This window comes from Pelophylax lessonae, assembly GCF_965119305.1.
Source record: "Pelophylax lessonae genome assembly, chromosome: 8".
Taxonomy (NCBI): Eukaryota; Metazoa; Chordata; class Amphibia; order Anura; family Ranidae; genus Pelophylax; species Pelophylax lessonae.
Window position 1 is genome coordinate 181,635,653 of NC_138775.1, and position 14,178 is coordinate 181,649,830.

General features: G+C 44.0%; 1 protein-coding gene across 1 annotated transcript in view; it reads right to left on the reverse strand.

Moving 5' to 3' along the window:
* Positions 1-10,220: 10,220 nt before the first annotated feature.
* The window catches only part of SOAT1 (sterol O-acyltransferase 1), an 89,968-nt gene continuing 86,010 nt past the window's right edge, over positions 10,221-14,178 (reverse strand). Inside the window, exons 15-16 of the mRNA XM_082264887.1 lie at positions 13,240-13,385; positions 10,221-10,898 (exon numbers count right to left, since the gene is read on the reverse strand). Of these exons, the coding sequence (XP_082121013.1) occupies positions 10,842-10,898; positions 13,240-13,385 (203 nt within the window). The 3' untranslated portion in view covers positions 10,221-10,841. The remainder of the gene's footprint in view (positions 10,899-13,239; positions 13,386-14,178) is intronic.

The window sequence follows — 14,178 nt, forward strand, 5'->3', positions numbered from 1 at the left end:
GGACTCCCTGGTCCGCTTGCTCCGCCTGATGTGATTGTCCAGAGAATCGGGATTCCTGTTCCATTTGAGAAGGATCTCCTTTTGGAGGGTCCTCGTATGAAATTGAGAAAAAAGTACCACCTAGAAAGACAACACCATCAGTCCCAGAACTCTCATGCAGGTCCGAAGGGACGACCATTTGGTGGACAGCAACAGCTGAATCCAAGGTCAGGCCCAGATAGTCCAGTCTCCTGGAGGGGAACAGGGACGACTTCTGCAGGTTCACAAGCCTCCCAAACTTTTCCAGAGAGGTCATGGTGATCTCCAAATTGGCCATCAGAGCCTACAGAGACTCCGCACGGAGTAGGAGGTCGTCCAGGTAGTCCACGACCGATATTCCCTGTTTCCGCAACAGCGCCAGAACCAAAACCTGTGTGAAGACCCGGGGAGCAGAGGCGAGACCAAAGGGTAAGGCCACAAACTGATAATGGTCCTCTCCCACTGCAAAGCGCAGAAAACGTTGGTGTCCTGCGTAAATGGGAATGTGAAGGTAGGCATCTTTGATGTCTATGGAGGCTAGCGACAGAGACCCCTCAGGAGGGGGGGAACGGGGGCATATTAGGTGGGGGTGCACAGTGGAACAGAGGGGAACGCGGAAACGGGGGGCTGACCATCCCAGGGAGGAAAAGGGGGGGAACATATACTCACCATACCGGAACAGGCAGGGGCCAAGTCCTGACAGAACCCCTCGCCGCCGTAGTGTGGGGGGGGGATGTCGGGCAATAGGAACGCTGCGACTCGGCCGCAGACCGGTTGTATGCAACCTGGCATGACGTTTAACTCGCGGGCCAGTCCCCGTCCAGTGGGACTATGTCGCGGCAGACCCAGCGCGGAGCTAGGGCCTGCATGCGCTCGTAGACCGGCTGGGGTGACCACTGGATCTCAACATCCAGCCCGTCGCCCAGATCCGGCATAATTGCTTGTAGATCTCACAGGAACAATACGGAGAAAAAAGCTAGCTAAAAAAAGGAATAATCTAAAAAGCTTGCCAGGACCAGAGAACCCAGCAAGGAACTTAGGTCCTTACTCCTGACTAGGCAGAAAAAAAAACTGACATCCTATAGCTGGAAGAGAGAGGATATTACCCCGGGGACTGCCCATAGGTGTAGCCAGAACTCTTTTTCTGCCTAGTGTCCTACTCCTGTAGGGGGCAGCAATACCCTACAGATATCAAGATATGAGTCCTGCGTCTCTCAATGGGCAGCAGAGAAAAAAAAGTTTATAAATCACTTTAACATTGCCAGTATTTTCTGGTTTCAACCAAACCATATCTCTAAATCACATTACTAAACCTTTCCTAAAAAAAGCAGGACAATGTAAAATATTCCTGCAACCTCATGTCTCCACATTTTCCCCTATCCACGCTGTGGGGTAATCTGCAGGTAGACAAAATCCCAAGTTTAAAAAAAAAAAAAAAAAAAAATCTGGGATTCCTGAATTACCCACTTCCTGTTTTCTGATTAAACAGGATCTCTCCTCTTTATATGATAAATGGAAAGCTACTTCCTCTGCCCCCACCCACTCAGTTTTTCTCTTTTGGATTCCCCACCTATCAAAGTCATACCTCCAATATTGCTCCATACCCTCTTATCTTCCTTGCCTATGCTGGAATGATGTGGTTAGTATCATCAACATTACTTTGAATATGTTGCTACTGTTACCCCATGCTACCCAATCAATGCTTTACTACCATACCCATTAGGCAAATATTTTTGATAATACAATAAAAGTTTGGAACGTTTCTTCCCATTTTGTTACAGGTATTGGGTCATCTTGTTCTCCTACTGTTATATAACATTTGTTTGCATACTCCATAGGTATTAATTGACCATACCACATTACTGTGTATTATTCACTGGGCATCCATCAGCTATGAATTGGAATTATAACACAATTCCATCAAACACACTTTAGAAAACATAAATCAAGTATTTATTTGCAAAGGTCCCTTTTTCCACAGTACATAAAACGATCAGTCTTTGAAAAAAAAAAAATAATAAGTTTGCAACGTCTTTATTTTTCATCAGTTACAGCCTCGGACCAGCAGAGGGCACTCTGCACTATTCAGTGTACTGTACAGTAAATTCATGGTTAGCATTGATTGTATAAATGACTTACAGCAATCAGAATCTGATTAACTTTGTATACGTATAAATACATCTGTCAGAGTGCACTTTCGCTTGCCAGGAAATCCTAGTTTACACTTCAGACACTGGCCTTTAGCAAGCAGAGAGCGATGTACAGTAACCAGTGGCATCTGAACACAAATCATATTGCATTTTTGGACTACTCAAGTTAATGAAAAGTGATTGGATGCCAAGATTAAAGTATATGTAAACAACTAAAATCTCGTATACATTTTAACATGTTAATGCAATTTCAAATGTAATTATCAGTCAATTTAAAATGTGCAACTCATTAAAATAATTATTCGTGATCCTGCCATGATGGTCCTTGTCCAGGCACTTCCTGTTATCAGAGAATATCAGAGAATAAGTGTCTCCCAATTTTGTTGCTGCATTATCGCCCTGCTGGAGACTACAAGAGGTTGTGAAGACACATTGTGCAGGCATGGTCTGCCATTGTTACAATCAGGAAGCCAATGCAGGGCAATTATGTGCAACCAATCCTAGAGTGACAGCATGTAGAGAGGAAATGCCTGAAAGAGCCCCTATGCAGCATTGAGATGCAAAAAAAGGATGAAAAAAATAAAATAAAATATTAAAACAGATTTTTATAAAAAAAAAAAAAAAAAAAAAAAATGGCAATAGTTTATGAGACATAGTACTCTAGCAAACTACATGTCATTTAGTTAAGGTTCACAGCTTCTTCAAAGAAAATCGGACAATAGTTTAAATGAGTTAGAATAGCAGCTCTCTGTAGAAGAGTAGGAGAAAATGCTACTTTATCTTTCCAGCAGGCAGTGTATCAGATCTTCTCAGTTGAAGAGTTCTGGCCACCACTACCAAACGACACTTCTGGGTGTAATGGATGAAGGATTCCCCTTGCATACTGTGGGTTCTCTTGGCAGCTCCTAAATTACTACAGTCAGCAGGATGAACCAAGTGCACACTAGGGAATGCGCTATCCGACCAACTTAAAGTGTCAGAGACAGCAGCGGGTGCTAGGCATGTCAGATAACGCATCCCATAATGTGCGCTGTGGGTTCTCCAGTTTGCCCCCCTATCACTACCGCAACTTGTAGTGATGCAGGGATCAGCAAGAAAAACCGCAAAGCACAACATGGGACCAGGCATCTGACACATCCAAAAGTGTTGTATAGTGTCATACAGTAGGGGCAATAGTTGAAGATTTTAAACACTGCCCAGGGGAGAGGTAAGTATGCCTCTTCTTATTCTATAGACTGCTGCTGTTCTACTTGCTTTCAGTTTTCTAACTGTACATCATTCTCACCCATCAATAAATATGGTCATGTTCATCATAAAGCACAAGCATAAAGCGCAAGAAAGCACATGGCTAGTAATCATGGCATCTTTCACAAATAGAACCGTTACATAGACAATCTGAGACGAAGGAATTGGGTATGGGGAGGACGGAATATAAACTGACAATAAGTAGACCTAATCTAGCAGAGGCAGCCCACCAATATGAAAATACACATGTGCTTTGACATAGACATTATTACCAGTAACTGTCTAGGGCAGACAGGCCTCAATACTAGACACTGCAAGTTGTACAGCACTTATATAAAAGAGGTCTAAAGTAATATCTCAATTCACATCTTAAGGGGATCAGCAGAAAAAAAGCCACAACAAATTATTCCCATCTAGGCTTAGCTGAGCCCAAGGAGCAGCTTGATCACTTTTACTGTAAGCAACCTTGGTTAAAATACAGCCGAAATAAATCAACTTGTGCTAACCTACTCATCAGAGGGCAAGGATGGTCAGTAGATCTCACACTGGACTGGAGACAGAAAACATTTTGTGTGTGCTCACCCCCATCGCTGGAATGTTGCAGCTTGTGCATTCCGGTAAGACTATCTGCATGACAGAATTCCTCTCATATGCAATAGATGGACTTGGCCCTCCATACAGCTGTGGAAAAGTACTGGTCCCCATTATGCTTATGCTGCATGAGGGTTAATAATTCTCTTAGATCAGCCTTTCTCAACTTTTTTACCCCAGATGAACCCCTAAAATAATTTCCAGGTCTTCGAGAACCCCTGTTAAAATTAATTCAGTCCCTTACATTATTAGAGGTCAGTGGGAAGAATGTTCGCTTTCATTGGGAGTCAGTAGGAAGAATGCCCTCCTTACATTGGTGGTCAGAATGCCAGCTTTACAGACTGCTAGAAAAACATTGGTGTCATGCTACCGGCTCTGCCAAGTGGCACTGGACCTGCAACTATTTTATAACTCATAAGTGGCCTACCAACTCTATATTAATTCTGAGTAAGCAGTATAACCAATAATTTAAAAAAAAAAAAAGAAGAAGATATATGGTTGCCAGACTTCCACAGGTCCGAAACTATGTAGGCACCAGCCACAGCTTAAGGAACCCATAGGGAGCCTCTGGAGATACCCCGGGATTCCATGGAACCCACCCTGGCTGAAAAAGGTCATCTTAGATGGTTTAGAATTAAACTCGAAATAAAAAAGATGACTGGAGGATAAAGCCTTATTACATATAACAAAAGTCACATTAAATGGCTGAACAGTGAGATATGGTGCATTATAATTTAAAGGACATTCATTTTCATACACAAGAATTACATTTAATAAATTAAACTGGCAAATCACCATCTTATCTGAGCAGCCTTGACAATAATGAACTATAGACAAGATACAGAGTTATTCCTGGAGGAAAATCGATCTTCCACAAACATTTTAGCATATAATTATGAACAGCATTGCTAGCTCTCCCTCGAGTAACACTGTAAAAAAAGACCATGGTTGCTATGAAAGGTTTGGCAGCTTGTACATACAGGTACTTTCCTTGCACATGCAATACATTTGTTTTAACTTCACTTCACTCATTGTTCAGTGAATAAAGCGCCAGTTTTATTACATAGACATGAACAGGCATGAAGCAACTTCAAATCAGAACAGAAGACTGACGTGGGAGTTGTGTCACTCTAAAAATTGTCTGACAGTTACCGCTGCTCTTGCTGCCTTGCATCTGATCTAACAACCTAAAACTTTATAATCCCTGCAGCGCTCACACACAAACCCTTAGTGCAAAAATAAACAAAAAAGGAATAAATTACATATAACAATAAAACAGGAATCTCACTGAATATTGCCAAATGCATCTAAACTGTGCACTAATGCAGTGCAAGTGTGTGTGTGTCTAATGACAGGTTCAATAGGAGCAGGGCAAGGAAGGGGAGCACAAAACAACTTGGGCCCCGGCTGCTGACACTCAGCCTGTATAGGATTGTAAAATACTCTGATGACAGTGCACACTCTACAGCAAAGCCCCTGTAATGATGAATTCCCCGCCTGACTATTTTAACATGCCTTAATTGGATACCGCCAACTTTCTCAAGCAGTATCCAATAGAAACATGTCAGTATAGGCAGGAGATGATGTTACTAGCATAGGGGCAATGTTGTAGAGTGTGCACTGTGAGTTTTTCTACTATCAGATAACAGATACAGCCTCTTCCATGCCCTGCTCCTATTGAGCCTGTCATTAAGCACACATTTGCACTGCATTAGCAACATTAAAGCAACACAGCTCAGAAGCAAACACGGTTTCTATTATTTCCCAGACTCAAGTGACCAAACAACTGAAAATGCAGTAAACATTAAAGTGTATATTACCCTAAATATTTTTTTTTTGTTTCCATGTGTGTGTTCACATATGTGTATTTAATAAATCATAGCCATTTTCATGTACTTCTTTCATTTGAAGTACCTGGTTGATCCTGGCAGTCAACATTCTTCGTTGTTCTAAACTGACCACAAAAGGCACAGAAGCTGATCTGTGCTTGCATGGTCAGTTTGCATTCCATTGGCCAGCCATTCAGAGGTACAGACACTGTGCATAGACACAGCATGCCTGAATTTGGAAGTCTGTTCAGCCACCTTCCCAAACACAGCCTGCCTCTGGCACACACCCCCTCCCAAACACAGCCTGCCTCTGGCACACACCCCTCTCCCAATCACAGCCTGCTTCTGGCACACACCCCATCCCAATCCCAGCCTTACTCTGCCACACACCCCCTCCCAAACCCAGCCTGCTTCTGCCACACACCCCCTCCCAAACCCAGCCTGCCTCTGCCACACACCCCCTCCCAAACCCAGCCTGCCTCTGCCACACAACCCCTCCCAATCACAGCTTGCCTCTGCCACACACCCCCTCCTAATCCCAGCCTGCCTCTGGCACACACCCCCTCCCAATCCCAGCCTGCCTCTGGCACAAACCCTCTCCCAATCACAGCCTGCCTCTGCCACACACCCCTCCCAATCCCAGCCTGCCTCTGCCACACACCCCCCCTCCCAATCACAGCCTGCCTCTGACACCCCCCCCCCCAATCACAGCCTGCCTCTGACACACACATCCTTCCAATCATAGCTGGCATCTGGCACACACCCCCTCCCAATCACAGCCTGGCTCTGGCCCACACCACCTCCCAATCACAGCCTGGCTCTGGCACACAACCCCCCCCCCCCCCCAACCACAGCCTGCCTCTGCCACACACCCCCTCCCAATCACAGCCTGCCTCTGCCACACACCCCCTCCCAATCCCATCCTGCCTCTGCCACATACACCTGCCAATCACAGCCTGCCTCTGACACCCCCCGTCCCAATCACAGCCTGCCTCTGACACACACACCCTTCCAATCATAGCTTGCATCTGGCACACACCCCCTCCCAATCACAGCCTGGCTCTGGCACACACTCCCTCCCAATAACAGCCTGGCTCTGGCACACACCCCCTCCCAATCACAGCCTGGCTCTGCCACACACCCCCTCCTAATCCCAGCCTGCCTCTGGCACACACCCCCTCCCAATCCCAGCCTGCCTCTGGCACAAACCCTCTCCCAATCACAGCCTGCCTCTGCCACACACCCCTCCCAATCCCAGCCTGCCTCTGCCACACACCCCCCCTCCCAATCACAGCCTGCCTCTGACACCCCCCCCCCCCAATCACAGCCTGCCTCTGACACACACATCCTTCCAATCATAGCTGGCATCTGGCACACACCCCCTCCCAATCACAGCCTGGCTCTGGCCCACACCACCTCCCAATCACAGCCTGGCTCTGGCACACAACCCCCCCCCCCCCAACCACAGCCTGCCTCTGCCACACACCCCCTCCCAATCACAGCCTGCCTCTGCCACACACCCCCTCCCAATCCCATCCTGCCTCTGCCACATACACCTGCCAATCACAGCCTGCCTCTGACACCCCCCGTCCCAATCACAGCCTGCCTCTGACACCCCCCGTCCCAATCACAGCCTGCCTCTGACACACACACACCCTTCCAATCATAGCTTGCATCTGGCACACACCCCCTCCCAATCACAGCCTGGCTCTGGCACACACTCCCTCCCAATAACAGCCTGGCTCTGGCACACACCCCCTCCCAATCACAGCCTGGCTCTGGCACACACCCCCTCCTAATCAAAGCCTGGCTCTGGCACACACCCCCTCCCAATCAAAGCCTGGCTCTGGCACACACCCCCTCCCAATCACAGCCTGGCTCTGGCACACACCCCCTCCCAATCCCAGCTTGGCTCTGGCACACACCCCCTCCCATTCACAGCCTGCCTCTGCCACAAACCCCCCCCCAATCACAGCCTGCCTCCGACACCCCCCTCCCGTCCCAATCACAGCCTGCCTCTGACACACACACCCTTCCAATCATAGCTTGCATCTGGCACACACCCCCTCCCAATCACAGCCTGGCTCTGGCACACACCCCCTCCCAATCACAGCCTGGCTCTGGCACACACCCCCTCCCAATCACAGCCTGGCTCTGGCACACACCCCCTCCCAATCACAGCCTGGCTCTGGCACACACCCCCTCCCAATCACAGCCTGGCTCTGGCACACACCCTCTCCCAATCACAGCCTGGCTCTGGCACACACCCCCTCCCAATCACAGCCTGGCTCTGGCACACACCCCCTCCCAATCACAGCCTGGCTCTGGCACACACCCCCTCCCAATCACAGCCTGGCTCTGGCACACACCCCCTCCCAATCACAGCCTGGCTCTGGCACACACCCCCTCCCAATCACAGCCTGGCTCTGGCACACACCCCCTCCCAATCACAGCCTGGCTCTGGCACACACCCCCTCCCAATTACAGCCTGGCTCTGGCACACACCCCCTCCCTTGCTTCACAGTCAATTTTATTTTTTGTTTCAAATCATTAAGTAAAAAAAAATAAAAAAATAGATATTACTTAACACTGTCAACTACCAGAGAATGCAATAAGAACAAATGTAGCACAACGCAGAAAAAATGCCCATTGGTATAGGCGGTATAAAAGCAAGGCACACAGGCAAATTGTCACCACTTTTTCTTAAAGGCCAACTCCAACCAACTGGTATTTCAGATTTGCAGTTTTCGGGAAGCTGACTAACATATTAGTGGAATGCTTCCCAATAGATAACCGACAAAAGAAAAACAAAAAAGCAACCAATTTCTTAAACAGGTAGCAGGAGCCAGCAAGTAAGCCAACTCACTAGGGCCAGTTAGCCTTTAAATCCCCCTGTGGAAACAAATTCTGTGGCTATTGAACCACTGAAGCCTATGTAAAATGTATACAACCCAGGCACATGTAACCCATGAGGTCGCACTGTAATCCAACACATAAGCAAGACCCAATGTGAAGCCTCTACTGCATTATCAACTGAAGACCTATTATAGGACTAAACAATGTAGAACGGCAGAAGATGGCATTGTAGTAGGCATTGTTATGTAACAGGCAGTATTTTTATGGATGATCCAGTAAGAGTATATTGAGGATTTTTCTTAGCCTGTCTAAATTGTGAAGAGACATGGTGATCAAAGCCATACCCTTGCATTAGTCAGAGTACCTTGTAGTCAAACCATCACCACCCAGATTCTTGTTATAAGTATACACAAGTCCTTCATTTGGTTCTCAATGCGTGCAATCATTAGGCCAATGTTTCATGGCCAAAATAAATTAAACAATATACGATCATTAAAAGATAAAATTATCCCTCGTTTTTTCACGGATTTGCATTGTGTTTATATCCAGTAAAGAAGCTCATGCTGCATCCTAGCAATACTGAGTATGCAAGCTCATTTACAGCCATCATTACACCAGTAAAATTATAGTATCACTTTTGATAGAACAGAGGTCCCCTAATATCCACAACGAACAAATAAATATATTGTCCTTGGAGTGAAATCAGAATGATTAGTTACATATAAGGATCATGACTGGTGTGCTATTTCACATTGTGATCATGAAATCAAACACTGGGAGAATGAGAAGAGAGGCTAACAAATGTTTTGCTGTGAATGCCTTGCTTTTGTTCTAGTAGTAATATTGTAGTATCCTTCAATGAGCCTCTTGTAAACTAGTGGGACCCACATCCTGTTCCTTTTACACTAATTGGCTGACTAAAGTTCAACTACACTATTTTGCACTAGAGGAACGTATTGTGTACTGCTGAGGGCACTATCAGCATTGAAGAAAACATTCTTTATAAAGAAATGTTTTTACCTTGTTATACAGTATGCAGTTATGTAGTTGATTTACAACTATCCAACTCCAGCAGCTTAAAATTACAATTTCTAAGAGTGTGCTTCAGTGAAGTATCAGAAAGTGTGAGCATAAGCTAATGCAGTGTGATTTGTGTGATTTTAGTGAAAAAAAGGCATCCTTAGAATCCCTTCAGAATTTCATGCTTCTTTGCCAACTTCTACTAGCTGAGAAATTACATTGGGAGCATCTAAAAAGAATCCTAGAGATGTCTTTCAAAATAATGTCTGATGCAAAGAACCAAGTGCAAACCCAATTTACTGAATTTGCCTCGATAGAATAAATGAGCTACAGTGTCCTACTTTGTAAATATACAGTAGCCTGTGCCCAGAAAATAATTTAAGTGAATCTTTATAAAAAGGTCCTAGAAGCATGCGATAGGCAAAATGAAAATAGGCTATATAAAAAGCAGTGATAGTTATTTCTAGGTTGGTGATTAAAAGGGAAACCAAAAAGTGTTATTTGGAAAAGAAAATAAGGTAACGAGGGTAGAGAAGGTAATTCTTTGGTAATAAGTGTTATGATTGTAATGATGTTACATAACTCATTATTGCTCTGTAATGCAGCATTGGTAAAGGTCGCTATATCTGCTAAATGTGGCACTTTGCTGGCCTACTCATGCCACGCTGGTTTCAAAAGGGAAATACATTCAGTGAAAGTACAATGTGCAAAAGGCACCAGAACATCAGTCTGCAAAGTTATGCCAGTTGATTTCAAGGTCCTGCTTGATGGGCACAACCATTAACACATCTTTCTTAGATCAAAAGGAAGAAGAATGGGATGTTCCGGGAGGAATGTCAGTAATTTCCACTGTAAACCGAATTCTGTATATCTGAGACTAAAGGAATGTATGATGTTACAGACATCAGAAGAATGGCATCATTCAAGACATGATGCTCAATGCTGGTACTTTGTCTATATGTAGAGGTGGTTTGTTATGAAAAAGGAAAGTTGAATCCTTTACAAAAGCTGTAGTCACTGACTACAGACTGTTTCCAGAACGGGTACAAAAACATTCAGTAACAAATTGAGGACGTTAGTCGATTTTTTTTGCCAGAGATTTTGACAATGTAGCTTTTGCAGTTTCTCCAGTTTACTCATCAACGTGGCAGGTCCAAGACCGTGGTTTCAAGAAGTCCAAAAGCGAAGGCTGGAAAACAAAGAATTATTTTTTTAGGGCTAGTGTGCAGTAGCACTTTCATTATATCAAGTCTATCAATTCCAAACTACATTTGCTTAAAGTGGTTCTAAAGCCTCAATGTTTTTTTACCTTAATGCATTCTCTGCTGCTGGATTCCCCCAGCCCCCTCTTATTCTTACTGGAGCCCGATCCAGCGACAGGCACGACAGCAGCGGTTCTTGCTCTCCTCATGGGGCAGATTGATAGCTCCCTCTCCTGTCAATCAACCCGCTGTCTGTGTCAATGGACGTAGAAGAGGGGGCTCGGTAACGAGCACACAGGAGTGCCCTCATGGGAAGCGCCTTCCTATGGGGGCACTGGACAGAGAGGAGGAGCCAGGAGCCCTGGCATGGGATTGGAGAAGAGGAGGTTTGGGACTGTTAGGGGGGACCAGAGAAGTATAGAAAGGTTTGATATTTAAAAAGATTATATATATATATATATATATATATATATATATATATATATATATATATATATATATATATATATATATATATATATATATATATATATATATATATATATATATATATATATATATATATTTTTTTTTTTTTTTTTTCCTTTACAATCGCTTTAACAGTCAGAAGAATACTTAAGCCGGCGCTTCATTGTGATTTACAGGGGTTGCTAGACGGCCAGCCGATTGGCGTCTAGCAACCAGTGACGTCTCGGAGAGAGGGACCCAGGATGCACAGGGGATCCTCCTCCGACCCTATTGCTGAATCGGTCCACCCACCTCCTCCCTTCATGTGCTGTTCGCTGTGGAGGAAGGTAACGTGGATATCTGCTTGTGTAAAAAACAGCTTGTCCCCTTTTCTCCTCCAAAAGAGTCGGTAGTTAGAAAGGAGGAAATGTATAGTCACAGCCTAGTGCAGCTTGCCATTAGAGAGAGATCTCTCTGTCATTGCTTGCAATTGTGCCTCCACAGTGTGCTTAGGTCCAGCAATAACTCTTCAATGCAATCAATCTCTCTCTCTCTCTCCCCCCTCCCCCACAGTGTGTTTCGGTCCAGCATTAACTCTGCAATGCAATCTCTCTCTCCCACAATGTGGTTCGGTCCAGCATTAACTCTTCAATGCAATTTCCCGTTAAAGCGCTCTCTTTCTAAAATGACGTGAATTGCATACTCCACGCAGCGGTATGTGATGCAAATCCCAAAAAGTTGATAATAATCAAATGAAACATAACAGCATGATTCCCATACTACACAATGCTCAAAAAAATGTGCAAATAATGCAACAGATTTAGGAATACATTCCTAACCATAACATGTGCACATTTGACAATAAGTGCTGAAAAATGGGTATCATAAATTATACCCATTTTTCAGCACTTGTCATATTTGCACATCTATTAAGAATTTATTCTTGATCTGTTGCATTATTTGCACATTTTTTTTGGGCATTGTCTAGTATGCGAATCATGCTGTTATATTTTATTTGAATATTGCTGTTCACATTTTATTACTATCTACTTCTTGGAATTTTTGTACCACACAGCGCTGTGTGGAGTATGCGATTCACAGCATTTTCTGTTACAATAAATGTACAATTCAAGACTTGCGTGGGTGTAAGAAAATGTCCGTCGCTGCTACGTGTTCTGTCACATTAGTAAACCAATTGCAATGCATTACGGCCATGTTGGAACACATGGCACATGAGCAGTAAGTTTGTTTTTGGCCGAACATCCCTTTAGGATGCAGAATCTAATAGGTCTATTCAACAGAAGTCAGACGAGCATGCTGGAAAACCAGCAGCCGACTGACTCCCAGTCAGCTCTCTTAGCCAATGGCAGAGATCGCTGATTGGAGTGTTCTGGTAGGGGCGGCGTCCCACTGTCACAGCACAACAAACATTTTTGCAGCATTGCTCCAGCCATACACAATTCCTTTCCTGCAGGCTGCACAGGATGCCGTCATCTGAACTAGCTTGCCCACTATGTATGTGGAGCTGTTAGATGAATGACAGGCAACTCATCACTGCTGATCTAATTTAAAATTATTTGGGGGAAAAAAGTCATTTTCGGTTTTCCGCCAAGGGCATCCTGAATTTTCGGTTTCTGTTTTGGCCCAAAATTTTCATGTCGGTGCATCCCTAATATTAATCATCATCACTTACTGAAAAGGCTATTCACATTGCATCGATGGCATTAACGGCAATATGATTCTCCATAATATAGTCTTCTTTTGCTCTGCTTTATGATAAATACCTGTCTACACCTGCATGACGGTACCCACTAGGAAAATACTATGGGCCAAAAAGCTTTTATTGGATGGACTAATACAACTACTTTAGTATACACTCACATTGCTGATGGGGCAGTGTTTCTGGGCATACCACTCCTGGGAATAAAGACATAGGAGAACACCCTGACCCAGGAATAGAGATGTCCACATGATCACATTCCAGATGGGACCTTTCCGACGGTCATGAAGGATGAAGTTAAAAATCACTGAAAATAAAGAAAGAGCATGATTTACCAATAATGTATCCTGCAACTCAGAAGTAACTGTGAAAAAATTTGAATCAGATAAAGAAACATTCTTTGATGTAAAGGAAATTTGTACATCCTGTATATTTTTGTATTTTATTTTGTATGTATTGCACACTGTACTCATAGTGCACACGGCACTATTAAGGTTTTCATTACATTTGCATTCTTTCAAGTCCTGATTAGAATTAGCCTGCCTATGTTACGCCTCTTATTACCATAAAAGTACAATTGTAATATTAATGTGTTATGACTAAGGCCTTATAGGCTGAAACGCATCAACTGATCTTATCAGCAGTTGTGTACTGTGGTTCCTGAATAAAGATGAAGATTTTTCAAGAGCAACTACCGGTGTGCGGATAATCTTTCTAAACATCAACGTGATACCTGCGTAATCATGTGTATAAAAGCCTTCAATTGCGTGAAATAAAATAGAACAGTTATTTTGGAAAGATGCGGAGTGTATCTTTTTGTGTCTGTTCCCTACTGCAGTAGTTAATTATTTGGAACCACTAATCCATATGAGGATAGGAGTTGCCCATCCAAAATGTCCAGAACATTTGACCAGACTGATATTTTGTAGGACAATTCTTTTTAACTTAGTTTTCTTTTCCTGCATTGTGCAATCACTTGGTTCAAGCAACGTTTTATTAGTTTTAGAAAAATGTGTTGTTCATACTTGTCATGTCAAGGGGACATACCATAAAAGATTCTCTTTTGAAGAATAGACTGTTTAGTACATGAAAATCACTTA